The 13,873-nt window shown below is 38.3% G+C and overlaps 1 protein-coding gene across 4 annotated transcripts in view; it reads left to right on the forward strand.

Moving 5' to 3' along the window:
- Positions 1 to 1,385: 1,385 nt before the first annotated feature.
- The window catches only part of LOC124400100 (membrane-associated guanylate kinase, WW and PDZ domain-containing protein 2), a 59,906-nt gene continuing 47,418 nt past the window's right edge, over positions 1,386 to 13,873 (forward strand). For 2 of the 4 annotated variants that reach the window (XM_046871704.1, XM_046871705.1), the window contains exon 1: positions 2,402 to 2,663. In XM_046871704.1, coding sequence (XP_046727660.1) covers positions 2,581 to 2,663 — 83 coding nt within the window. In that variant the 5' untranslated portion in view covers positions 2,402 to 2,580. Of the gene's footprint in view, positions 2,033 to 2,401; positions 2,664 to 13,873 lie in introns of those variants that run through there. The other 2 variants (XM_046871702.1, XM_046871701.1) reach the window with 2 other exon arrangements.

Consider the following 13,873-nt stretch of genomic DNA (forward strand, 5'->3'; position numbering starts at 1 on the left):
TACTGCATTGTGGAAAAAAGTGTATAAAGTGATTGTTTCTATTTGCAATATTAATGTGAATTGCATATTTATTCTACCTTAAAATGTAAAAAAAAAAATTTATTTAAGGAAAAAAACCTTCCTTGCCAGGAAGAAGATTTAAAATTTTTGGTACATATAACTATATAACTACATATTTGTCTTATAATTTGAGATGTCTCAAAATTACATCAATTACATTTGGTAATTACTCTATAGTTATTTTATAGTTACCCAAATCTGATCTTTTGTTCAATTTAATAGTTAAATAGGTTAAATCATTGATTTGATTTATTTATTTTACTTATGCATTTGCAAATATTTGTTAATATTTGTGTTTATTTTGCTTAGTTGTGGATCTTGATATAGATATATATTTATTTTAAACTTGTTAGACAGGGATCTTTGGGAGAGGAGACGGAGTATGATTACTGATGACTACTGATTGAATTATTTTTAAAGAAAACTACATTTTATAACAATTTTACACTCACTTGTCACAAAGTTTATAGAGTGTACAATATCAACAACTTTAAACCATACAGAATGACTATCAATAATAACAACCTGAACAAACATCTATACAGAAAATTTACTTTGCTGTTCACAACTGCAATCTGGTTCCTGTAGCAGCCTGGTTAGAAGGTGACAGTTTATTGGTTAAGGTAGTGGACTTTGGATCTGAAGGTCATGAGTTCAAATCCCAGCTACACCAAGCTGCTGCTCCTGAGCAAAGCCCTTAACCTTATAGCTGCTTGGCTGCATGAATGATATAAATGTAAGTCTCTCTGAATAAGAGTGTCTGCCAAATGCTATAAGTGTAGTTAAAAGATTTTTTAAAAAGTGTGTTTTAAACATTATTCAAAGTTTTGCATTTGGCTCTCTGCAAGCAAAACTTGATATTTCTGTGTGTATGTACTGTGATAGGATTGTCTTGTCTACACTGCTGTAATATACTGAGTAATGTTAATGTACTCTTAATGTTTTCTGTAGCAGTGACTGAGTCTCTACAGCTGCATTTACTGATCCTCATACTGAGTCACTGCCTTTCGTGTGCCTTAAAGGTTCATTTCCTTGAATGTGTTGAAGAAGAAACAGGCTTTAAGGAAAAACAAAACAAACAAAAAAACAATGAACAATGAAATCCAAATGCTTCCGTATATAATTACTAATATAAACATGTTACAAATGTTAGAAAAGGTTAAAGAAAATGTAATTCAATCCGACTGACTGAGATCATGCCATAACCCGTGAACTTCCACTTAAATTATGAAGGAATAAGTGAAGGTTCTCTTCCAAGTAGATCTGTTCATAATAACTCCCAAAAACCGGCTAAAAGTTACCTGACGCGTTTTTTCTCTATAGGGGCGGATCTTCCAGGTTTATTATTTCTCTGCCCCTGCGATCAGTTCCCTTCGTGTGTCGTAGCGTATCTTCATCATGCACTGCTTTTGTTTCCTGCTCGGATAGTGCTGGGTGTCCCATCATGCAGTTTTACAGAACGGAGGCGAGACTGTTACCGGGACTGTGAACTGGATTGTAACCGGTACGCCGAACGAGACTGTGACCGGTGACTGTAACCAGGACTCTGACCGAGACTGTGTTCTGGACTGTGACCGGCACTGAGAACGGGACTGTAACAGGGACTGAGACCGGGACTGTAACCTGGACTGATACCGGGACTGTAACGGTGACTGTAACCTGGACTGAGACCGGGACTGTAAAAAGGATTGCGTCCGCGCGCGCAGCATTGAACCGCGGGATTCCCGTGGCTCTGATCCAGACTTTCATGATCGATCCCGTCTCCGTGAGCTGATTACAGATCGGTGAATCCACTCTCACCCTTCTACCCCCCCCTACCCCTCTTCAACCACCCCCTCCATCCCTCTTCACTCCTCACGGAATGTAAACCCTTTACACCGGCATCTCTACTATACACCTTCAACCACCTACAGCCTGAACCTCCACTTACAGAGGAGTCATGCAGAGGACGCGCCCGGTACCGGTACCGGAGGTAAGGCTTTAATATTTAACCACATGTGTTTGTGTGTGTGTATGAAGTCGATCTTGCTCATAAATGTCAAAACGGAGCACGTTTGAAGCGCGTGCCAGTGTCCTTGGAGGAGATATACTGTGACAGTGCGTTATTGTGAACGCAGTCCAAGTTGGTACTTGTGTGTGTGTGTGTGTGTGTGTGTGTGTGTGTGTCCGCGGGCATGCATGCGTGTGTGTGTGTGTGTGTGTGTGTGTGTGTGTGTGTGTGTGTAAGCCGTATCGTCTGCACCCCTCCACCCCCCCCTCCCCTGTGCTGTAGCTCATCCCCGGTTAACGGCCCTCTAGCTGCCACACCGACGAAGCGTTCGGTGCGCGCGCGCAGCTCACGTGCGCACAAGGGCTTTAAAAACCGACCGCCGATATTGTTTTCTCGTCAGAAAGTCTCGGGGAAAAAACATCAAAAACAACAGAACAACAACGTTATTTTGAGGAAAACAAACAAATACACACAAAAAACGGATTGTCTTTTGCTCTTTTTATTTTTTTTGCGCCTCAAGTGTAGTTCCGATGTACATAGACGCGTTGAAGCGGCTTGTTTCTCACAGGCTTAACTGTCTGAGGAGAATTTGTGTGTGTCGAAGACAATGCGGGTGAGTTCGTGTTATTTGCAAAATATTGCTGTGTGTTTGCGTGTGTGAATGTCGTGTGAGAGATGTGAAGGAAAGATAACCAACCCCTGCACAGGTGTGTAAGTCTGGATAGTGTCTACATCCTCAAACCAACTGACTCTCAACCACCTTCAATCCACCTTTAATTCTGTACATCATGTCAGAGGTGGCAGGTTTCACCCATTGAGGAGAAAACTAGGGATTAGATCAGAATGAGTATCAAACCTTAGACTCTACCACATCCTCACCTGATGTACTTTTCCTTGTTGCTCAAGTGGTGATGTCAATTTTTCATATACCAGCAGTTTCTCAGATCACCTAAGGATCTCCGAAGGTACACCAGAGACACACCTGGACCTGGAGTCGTACTACAGTTACAAACCTTTTACATGCGAAAAGTCTGAAATATGTTTTTTTTGTTTGTTTGTTTGATGCTTCTGAATGACACCTAGGTGTGGTTTTATACAGGGATGTATTATTGATGTGACAGAAATATCACACCGCAATACCTCAAGGCATCTTCACGACCCACGACTGGTATATCAATATACACTTTCACACCGCTTATGCATGTTCGGTGTGTCAAAATTTCAGCATGAGAATTGTGCTGAAAGACTTTTTTATATACATTCGACTCTTTCACCCAAACAACAAGGAGAAAGTTTAGTCCTGAGGAACACATCATTACAGGGTTTTCTCCAAACTCACCATTTTTACCTAAATGAAATGATTTCAGAGAGGTTTTGTGTCCCATGTATAAAGTGTCAAATGTCAAAAAACGAAAAAATGATGGGAGTTTGACAATAGAGTGAGGTGTTAGCACTTGACAAATCCTATTGTCATGCCACAATGCACAAGAGTTTGTAAACATTTGTTTTCATTTCACTTTGGTGTGTATCTGTGGTGTGTCTGTGTGTAATGCATAAGCGCTGCTGTAATCACTGGTGATGTATCTCAAGGGGATGCGTCCTGTCTGTGTTTTTCTACCAGGTATTATATTGTGTGTGTGCGTCTGGGTGTGGGCGTCTTGCCCTTACAGTGATTAAAGTGATGAATGCTGCGATCCTGGTTTTTCTATGCATTGCTGTAGACTCTGGATGCAGCCAAGGTTACACTATAGTTATTAATCATTCATTTGGTTTGACAGAGAGAGCGATACACACGGCGAGCACGGGAATGACAAGGAAAGGAGTACAGGATTTGCGCAGTTTGGACAACTACTACTCATATCTCAAAAGATGAAACTACAAAGACGTTCAGAATTTACAAACACCCCCAATCTGTTCATTTTTTACTATCACCCGATACCTTCGATTCTAAAAAGTCTGTTATTTTTGTTGGTGAGATTCAGTTTCAAGTCCAGAGTTCATGTGTTGTGCCTTTTTGGTTAATTGTCTGATTGTATGCAGGGTGCATGCTCACTCCTTCATACATATTCAAGGAGGAGAGAGAGAGAGAGAGAGAGAGAGAGAGGTGGGAAGATGGTGGGATAGTGTACTGCAGTTTACCCTTGGCAGAAATCTTCTGACAATTCTCCATCTGTGAGTTCGCTCAGAATCGTCTGCAATATTAGATCTTTTACTATTAATTTATATGTGCGTTAGTCTTAATAAAGCTAATATCAATATATAATTAACAGAAAATGACTGCTTAAAATAAAAACTTGTGCCTTGAAGAACTTTTTACAGATAAACAGAGGATAAATCAAGAGTAAATTGGTGTAATCACAGCATGTAAAATAATCTTTCTAGGCAACTTTAAGACAAATTCATGCATCTGTATAGTAGGCTAATAATATGCCAGTGGTGCTGTGCATATCGTTAAATAAATACAGGTCAGGAGGTTCATTTAATATTCATTCACTTTTTAATAGTCACATTTCGAATGGAGAAAAATGTGACCTGCATGATCCAGAATGTGGTGCTGGTTTGTGTATTAATGAAAATGAGGAGATCTGAAATGTTTTCACTCATAACAGTCTGAGTTTGCAGATTATGGTGCAGAAAACAAAAAACATCCAGTGATGTTTAGTAGAAGAAAACACTTTGTTGTTGTTGGTTTGGTCAACGGGAGACTCAAATAACCATTCATTACAAACTCATGATGAGCGGAAATGTATCTCAGAACATTGAGGCAGAAGGTCTTATCACGTATCATACCATCTGCTGCCTTAACATAATAGAATTTAATTCCCTCGGTACTATATTTATCTCTGGTGAATCTCACAGTGAGTTTAATTTCAAATTTAAGAGACATGATTTACATGCTCTAAATTTAACCAAATCCAATGCAGGTCTTTAAGAATTTATGACTTGGCTCTGCCAGACGGTCCAACGCTGACAAATGCATCGCATCGCTCAAACTTGGTTTGTGGAGGCAACTGACTGAGCCGATTTCCTTTTTGTTCATTAGTCCATCTAAATGAGCCTTGGGGGTGGGACAACTCTCGTGGACCATCTCCAATTATAAATCAAACCGCTGATGGATTGCACAGCCCCCGACGGATATTTATAGTTGAGCGCAAAGCGGCACCTCGATAAAATGGTTACAGGCAGATAGACCCGTACGTGGCCTTGAGCTGGAAGCTAGCATGGTGGCCCAGAAAGGAAGGAGGAGTACTTGGTTTGTAGGGGGGAGGAGGGGGGGCGGCAACTGAGGATCAATATCAGGTGACAAGCAGGGAAGAGCAAGCGAGGATGTGAGAGAGAGAGAGAGAGAGAAAGAGAGATGGGTGTAAAAAGCGACCATGGCAAGGATGCAGGAATCAGACATAAAGGGACGAAGGGTAGGAACAAGGCAAAAAGGGTTGATAAAACCGAAAATAAAGAATGCAGGAAGGAGGAATGATGGAGGGGGGGATAAAAGCAGGGGAAGCTGAGAGGGTCACCTTCAGTGATAGGGACTGATTCAGCACATTCTCCCTCCCACTCGGGTTACTGCACTGTGACCTAGCGCTGCATGCTGGGGGCTCACAGGCCAAGCCTTTCTCCTCTAGTTCCATCCCTCCGTTCAGGTCTACAGGACCGCCATTCATTCAATCTTTCAGAACATCTTCCCGTCATCCATTCGCCGTGAGGCTGTTAATCACCGATGGCTGCTTCAATTACCTCCTATATATCTCCTGTAATTGGTGCTGTTTAACAAACGCTCATGTTTAACGCTGATAAATTAAAAGGGTGTACAAGCTTTTAATTGCACCATGTCACTTTGGTATATTTATATTCCACGAAGGATTCATCTGCGAATGTTGTGACTAAGAAATATAAAGTCGCCTCTAACAGCACGCACCAAAGAGGAGACATTCCAGCAAAGTCTCACTAGCTTCGGTGATGGAAGTCGACTGTCAATATCGCGGCTCATGTATATTCCATATACCCATAGCAGCGATTGATTTGTTCAATCCTTTGCTCGATATTTTTTTTCCCACCATTTACTCCAGTAGACATAGGTGAGCTTCGGTTAATTGGTTATTATTATTTGCTTTCGGATCATTTTACGTTTGAAATCTGTCCACCGTGCATTTCCCATTCCACTGACCTAAATCGGCAGGGACTTTCCCAAACACCCCCATGACCAGTAGTGCTCCTGGATCACCAGACACAAAATCCTACATCCTACAATATCAGTATAGGGGTCACTAACATATTGCTGTTCCAAACCCTCAATCCATATTTGTTCATATAATTCTCTGCAAATGTGCAGAAAAACAACCCGCTAAGGACTTGCTACTGTTTGTCAAGAGCTCAAACATGATCTGTTACATCAAAGATATAATCCAGAGAGAATCAGAGATAGAATTAGAACTAGCTTTCATTCAACAGGAGATTCAAGTACTCATTCACATCCCTAGTTAAGGACTAACCGACTTAGAAGGAATTACGGCATATTAGCTACAACTCACTACGTTACATTTCCGTTCGAGCTGAACATTCCCGGCGGGCTAATGAATTTACGATTTTGTGCTTCTGTGTACTATAAATCCTTTCACTAGAGTGAAGCAATTCACTAACACAGATGAACACCGAGGAGCACACACGTGCCTGGGCGGCTGCGACAGATTGGAGGTCGTTGGTAACTGAAGAGGGTTTGGCTGAATTCCAAATCCTACCAATGGAGGATGATCAGGGTCAGAGCAGTCAGATACAGGTTAGAACACGGAGCTTTACAAAAACAAGTTATTGCACATGCCCAACTGTCCAACCATATCAATAAAACATGGGAGATTGGAGCAGCTAAAGTTGGGCCAGTGGTAATTACCAGCCAGTTCAATAACAAATGTGTCATGAGGCAGCAGGGCGTTAAATAATCAGCATTTTTGCCTTTTCCTTTTTTCCTGATATTCCTTTTCATACTTATCATTTCACTGCACACTGAATTGCAGGTTGCAGAGTAATTACATAGTTGAAGATCTAATGATTCCACCCACAAACGTGACATCAAAAGATCCAGAGGTCCTACACAAGGCCTAGTAGGTAAAACTACCTCAAAGATAAACTGGTCATGTCAGCTCACACCTCAGCAGGAACTTGACTCATAGAATATACCAAATCCAAACTTATGTTCCTCATCTGCCTAAGACGAAGTACTCTCAACCCAGCCTGCACGGCTAGCTTGGTCACAAATGGCCATTGACTTCTTCACAAACCAGATTCACCTGGTAATTATGGCAATAGTAGATTCCTCCAAATAGTATTCTTCTCCAAACTTTCCTGGGCCTTTTTGGGGGTTTTTTCTTCTTGTTCTTGTGTCCTAATGGAATGAATAGTTTTGTCTCTATTAGATGTATGAGTGGATTTTATTACATTTATTACAATTGGCTCTCACTTCATGATGATTTTGGACATTTGGACTATATTTAGTTTCTCAATCATTAAACATTAAAAGGCTCTGATATGAAGGAGTTGGTGTTGAATCTATAATAATCTGAGATGTTGAGCTAATTTATGATTTGCTCAGGAGCACCTAGTTCCACAATTCCTGAAACGAAAGGACATTACTTTCAGAAGAAAGAATGTTATTCATAATCACACACTCCAGGGCTCATGAAATTTCTCACTCTCCTGTGTTTGTAATGTTTCAATGGTTTATAATCACATTCTTGGTGCCACCCAAATGATGATGGGTTCCCATTTTAAGTCTTAAGATTTCTTCCTCATACTATCTAATGGAGTTTTTCTTTGCCAAAGTCGCCGCCGACTTGTTCACCGGGGATAAATGCGCATAATTTACATATACAACACATTTTTGTTCAATAATTCTTACATTTTCTAAAGCTGCTTTGAAACTATGTCCATTGTGCAAAGTGCTGTTTGATCTGTTGATATGAATAAGCAAATCTACCTTGACAGAATGTTTGTTTATCCAATTTTACATGACAGTTTTATGACTGGAATGAAGTTCAAGCAAGTTCAGGTTCTAAGTAGTTTCTGACACATTAGATTTAGTTCATTAATCAGACTTAAATGACCACCAAAGAACAATTCCACATGCAAATTATTTTATTTATGAATAAACTGATTTGTTTCCAGCTGATAAATGGGATTCAATATGCTTTGATTTACATACTTTACATGTCCAGTGTTGGGCAATTGGGCACTGACAAATCTGATAAAAAACAACAACATTGGATATTATATCCAAATTGGTACTAATCAATCTGAACAAATCACTGCAGCAGTGAGAGGAAGTGTGTGTGTGTGTGTGTGTGTGTATGTGTGTGTGTATATATATATATGTGTGTGTGTGTATATATATATATATATATATATATATATATATATATATATATATATATATATATATATATATATATATGAATGACAGAGAGAGAGTGAGAGAAAAACAGAGAGATAAAGGTTAGTTCCAGATGGATGCTACAAGTTCAAGCTTTATTAAAGATAAATTTAAAAAAAAACACACTAACACCAAAGACACAACAGTGCAAGTCAAATCATTAACATCACTGGCAATTTCTTAGGAGAAATCCTGCAGTAATCATTCTCTTTCTGTCTCCCAGCTCTCTCTCTCTCTCTCTCTCTCTCTCTCTCTCTCTCTCTCTCTCTCTCTCTCTCTCTCTCTCTCACATGCTCTATCACAACTGATTAACTGTCAGAAGGCTCTCTCATGCAATAAGAAGACCAAAAAAGAGAGGCATCTCTAGGATCACACACAAACACACTTTCACTGTAATATGTGTAAAAAAAAAAACTATACATTTTACGGAAATAAGACGGTAAAGCGTGATATTTTTCATCTGCATGTTTTCAGTAAAATGAACATGTTCCTGTTACTGATACACATTTTACAAAGCCCTACTATCAGTACAACACATGAGAATAGTGAAGAGATGATTATAAAGGCAGGATGTGAGCCACATAATGATAAAAATGTGTTTTTAACTTAACTGTGTAAATATATATATATATATATATATATATATATATATATATATATATATATATATATATATATATATATATATATATATATATATATATATTTTTTTTTTGCTTTTTGGTTTGTTCAATTTTGTTGAGTGTGAAACGTAGTCAAGTCAAATAGCAGAAGCAAAAGCTTCAATTTTACCATGATTTTAGCTGGTTACATAGACTAATATATAGAGCCCTTTAACTCTCAAGCCACTAATATATTTCACCTCTAATCTGACCACCTGGGGTTGGGTATGACCCTGCAGTAATAAATTAGTAACACAAGTCACATCAGCACACTATGTTTTTACAAGCAGTCCCCAAGTTACGATGGTTCGACTTACGTTTTTTTGGATCTTACGATATATAAAAATACTGACCTTTTCACACAACATTTTCTTTTTCTTTTCATTTTATACATGTATTTCAAATATAAACTAGGATTTTGTAATTTGTATTTGATAGGATTGATGGAATTGACTTTAGTGTCTGCATGATGACATCATAAAAATGCTGCCTCTGATTGGTGCTTACTCAGTAGTAACACAGGTGTCAGTCTTCTTCTTGAATGACTTGTTTGTCATTGTCAGTGTTTCTGATGCAAAGTAGCCATTTATTAACAAACACCAAGTAACTTAATTAGGATACAATTATAAGACATTCGCAAACTGTTAAACATTAAACGATTACTTTAAAACTAACCTTTATCTGGGAGATCACAGGAATTATTTATGTGAATATTTCATCTGTTAATTGATTGTATATGTCAGATTTATTAAATGACTCGGCCTGAGAAAAGCTTTCGCTATGAAACATTATTCACTCAATCAACTGAGTCAGTGTAATGGTGAAGTAGATTAAATAGGCCAGTTGATGGAACGTTTGCGAAGAAATTACATTCTCCCTTGTGAAATTTATTTTTTTTAGTTTTTACAAAATCTCAAAAATATAGTAGTTTATTTTCATACATCAAGTCAAGTCAAGAAGCTTTTATTGTCATGTCAACCACATATAGCTGATGTAGTACACAGTAAAATTAGACATTTCTCCTGACCTCTGGTGCTACATAACACAACATAGAGCTACATTACACAACATAGAGCTACATCAAACAACATAGATCTACATCACACAACATAGAGCTACATGACAAATCATAGAGCTACATTACACAAAATAAAACTACATCACACAACATAGAGCTACATCACAATTCATAGAGCTACATCACAATTCATAGAGCTACATCACACAACATAGAGCTACATCACACAACGTAGAGCTACGTCACATAATGTAGAGCTAGATCACACAACATAGAGCTGTATCACACAACATAGAGCTACATTACACAACATAGAGCTACATTACACAACATAGAGCTACATCACACAACATAGAGCTGCATCACACAACATAGAGCTACATCACACAACATAGAACTACATACAGAACACAGAGCTACATTATACAACATATAACTACATTATACAGCATAGAGCTGCATACAGAACATAGAGCTACATTACACAACATAGAGCTACATACGAAACACAGAGTTACATTACGCAACATAGAGCTACATACAGAACACAGAGTTACATTAAATATCATAGAGCTACATACAGAACATTCTTTGCAGTTGAATTCATTGTGGACAGGGTACCGCATCAGCATCTGTCTGCCTCACTTCCATGCTCAGCATTGATGCTGAAATGGAGGCATGCAGAGATGGGATTTGAGATTGTACCAAGTTGTCAGCACCACACTGGGTGGCATTGTGATGCTGCATGATTCCATCTTTTTGGCAACTTTTTCGTTTGAGCACCTCAGGAACCTCTGGTTTGTTAGATCTTACATTCTGAAATAGCATTAACAACAGCGGGATGGAAGTGTAGCAGTTGTTTGCAGTGACGCTTCTACAGAAGGGGTTTGTCTCCACATATGAGGCCCCTGCCCCCTCAGAATCATGGATTCGAATGCTGATCTTTTTAATCTAGTTCAAAGAAAAACAAAGCCACATAGATGCACATAGATCATTTGTAAAATGTAAAGATCCTGGATCTGACCCTGAAGGTAAGCTTTCTAAGGCACAGTGTGTGTGATTTCCATTATAAAATTTTAACATTTCAAATTCCTCCCATAAATTGTGACTATGAAACTCGAGGCCTGAATTTGGATTTCGTTTTGCCTCCTAGAGCTTCTGTAATTACTTTTTTTTTCGATTCACACATTGGCCCAAGCCTGGTCGTGATATTGAGATAGAAACTGAATCGATGCACTGAGTGTGATGATGCACTGTTGATAAGACCTTTTACTCCCTGCAGACATTAATCACCTCATTTAATATTCCATCTCTCATACATGATTAAATTGTGTCGTAAAGCCTGATGAGGTCAAAAATGAGAGTGAAACATTTATTTATTTTTATAAATAAAAAGTAAAAGTAGAGATACAGTTGGAAAAAAATATGACTCCAGTAAAACTAAAAGTGTTCCTTTAAATTTCCACTTCAGTAAAAGTACAAACGTTTTTGCCTTTAAATCTATTAAAGTATCCAAAGTACTATGATTTTTTTTTTTTTTTATGGCTATAATGTTCCTTTTATTATTTATATAAGACTTTTTACTCAATCAACTTAGTTTATGTGTAAAGACTGTAATGTGACTCTTAACACAACAATCTATTAATAAAATGATACACTGAATGATATCTATTACAATTATCATGAGCCCAAATCCTTCTTTTCAACAACTTCAAAAAAATATTGTTTTTTAAAACATGGGTGTTGTGTTGAGTTCGAGTTTCATCCATCATTTATTTTGATCAAAATGTTCTGCTTGCTGTTGATCTGACGCTGAGCTGTATATTGGGGATAAGTAGATACCATCAAGCGGCAATCAAGACAAGTTCAAATCAGAGCGCACGCTCTACACCGATTGGTGGATTGCTGCGTTATTGATGAGTTTAGTTTTAGTATCCACTTATAAATAAAAAGGAACGACTGATTTCCCGAAATATAGTTGAGTAAAAAGTCTCCCCAAATGGAAATACTTTAGTAAAGTACAGAAACGAGAAAACGCTACTTCAGTACAGTAACAAATTACATTTACTTCACTATTGTCCACCATATATGTATGATATGAAACCAAACTATCCAAACCGCCCTCAGGTTTCATCCTCTGCTGTAAAACCACACAGGCTTTGTCCTTTTAAACAAAACTAACTATATGCTTTTACTGGCAAAATAGCTCATTTACAATCTACTTGTCAAGTCAAGTTTATTTCTATAGCGATTTTCACAACAGACATTGTCTCAAAGCAGCTTTACAGAATTTAACAGTTAAAGTGAACGGTGTGTATTTACCTCTGATGAGCAGCCTGTGTGACTGTGGCAAGGAAAAACTCCCTCAGAGGTTATGAGGAAGAAACTTTGCGAGGAACCAGACTCAAAAGGGGAACCCATCCTCATTTGGGTGACATAAAGAGTGTGATTATAAATCATTAAAACAATATAAAACACCGGAGAGTGACAACTAACATGAGCTCCAGAATGTAAGATTGTGAGTAATGTCTTTTTTACAGTCTTTCATTTGAAATTATGGAGCTACTGAGCAACTCATAAAATAGCTCAACACTTGTAAAAGGTATTCTGCATACTAAATCCCCTCCATTAGATCTTCAAAGCTATTCACAGAGGATTTAGATGTGAAATCCATCAATCAACAGACCGAACGTAACCCCAGAAACGATATCATCGCCATTTCGGAACCGCGACAACTTTCAAGTTCTATTTTATCAGCAACGCTGCATTTATCAGCAAATTTCTTCATTTATTTCCAATTATATTCGAGGAGCAGCAGCATCTCTTTATCTTTCTGCATTTAATTGGTCTGCTCTCAGAGCTAGTAAGTGCTGGAAAGCTTAATTACCAGCCAACAATGAAAAGTAATTGGTTTCAGTTAGACTTGTGTAGAAAGCACACCTAATCAAACACTGACTTTAGAAAATGCTTGAAAAACCCAGCTTTCAGGACTTTTTTACAATTCAAAGAGCTTATTCATATTGCAGCAAACCAGCTTGACATTTACCCATTTATCAAATGTATCTCTCTCAAGTAACAGTTCAAGCTCCCAAGTGGTCTTATGTTGTCTTATAGAAAAGAGCAGAAAAAAAATGACAGTTAAAATAGTTTTCACTGGTAGTTTGATGAGATATTCCTGATACACTGTTCTAGAAAAAAACAACTATGTTGAGAGCAGTGGCATTTTTGTCTGCACTGAAAACATAGCTGAGCAGACAGGGAGTGGGGGTGGGGATGGTGGGGCAGGAAAACGGATCACAGAGCCATGAGGAAGGATGCGTAAACGGATATGTAGCGCTCAGCTCTTTCCTTTGACCTTAAGCGTTAGCATTTTTAATAACATCTTTTACGCTAGCTGAAGTTTCTCGATACATCTTGTGTGCGTCGAACGGAAGATGCTGTTTTCATAACAAGTCACATAACGCTTCGATGACCTTCAGCGACCTTTGTTTCAGGCTGATTTTTTTGTTACGGAAAAGACAGAAACTGATATTTAATATAACTAAGTGAGAAGAGATGAATCCGTGCCTACTGCCGTGTATTATTGCCAGCAATGTGTTTATTGCACCAGTCATGAATGACATTGCCTTATGCTGGAGAGAAACACACACACACACACACACACACACACACACACACACACACACACACAGACCACAAATAACAGCAAATATTTTCAC

This window comes from Silurus meridionalis, chromosome 17, assembly GCF_014805685.1.
Source record: "Silurus meridionalis isolate SWU-2019-XX chromosome 17, ASM1480568v1, whole genome shotgun sequence".
Taxonomy (NCBI): Eukaryota; Metazoa; Chordata; class Actinopteri; order Siluriformes; family Siluridae; genus Silurus; species Silurus meridionalis.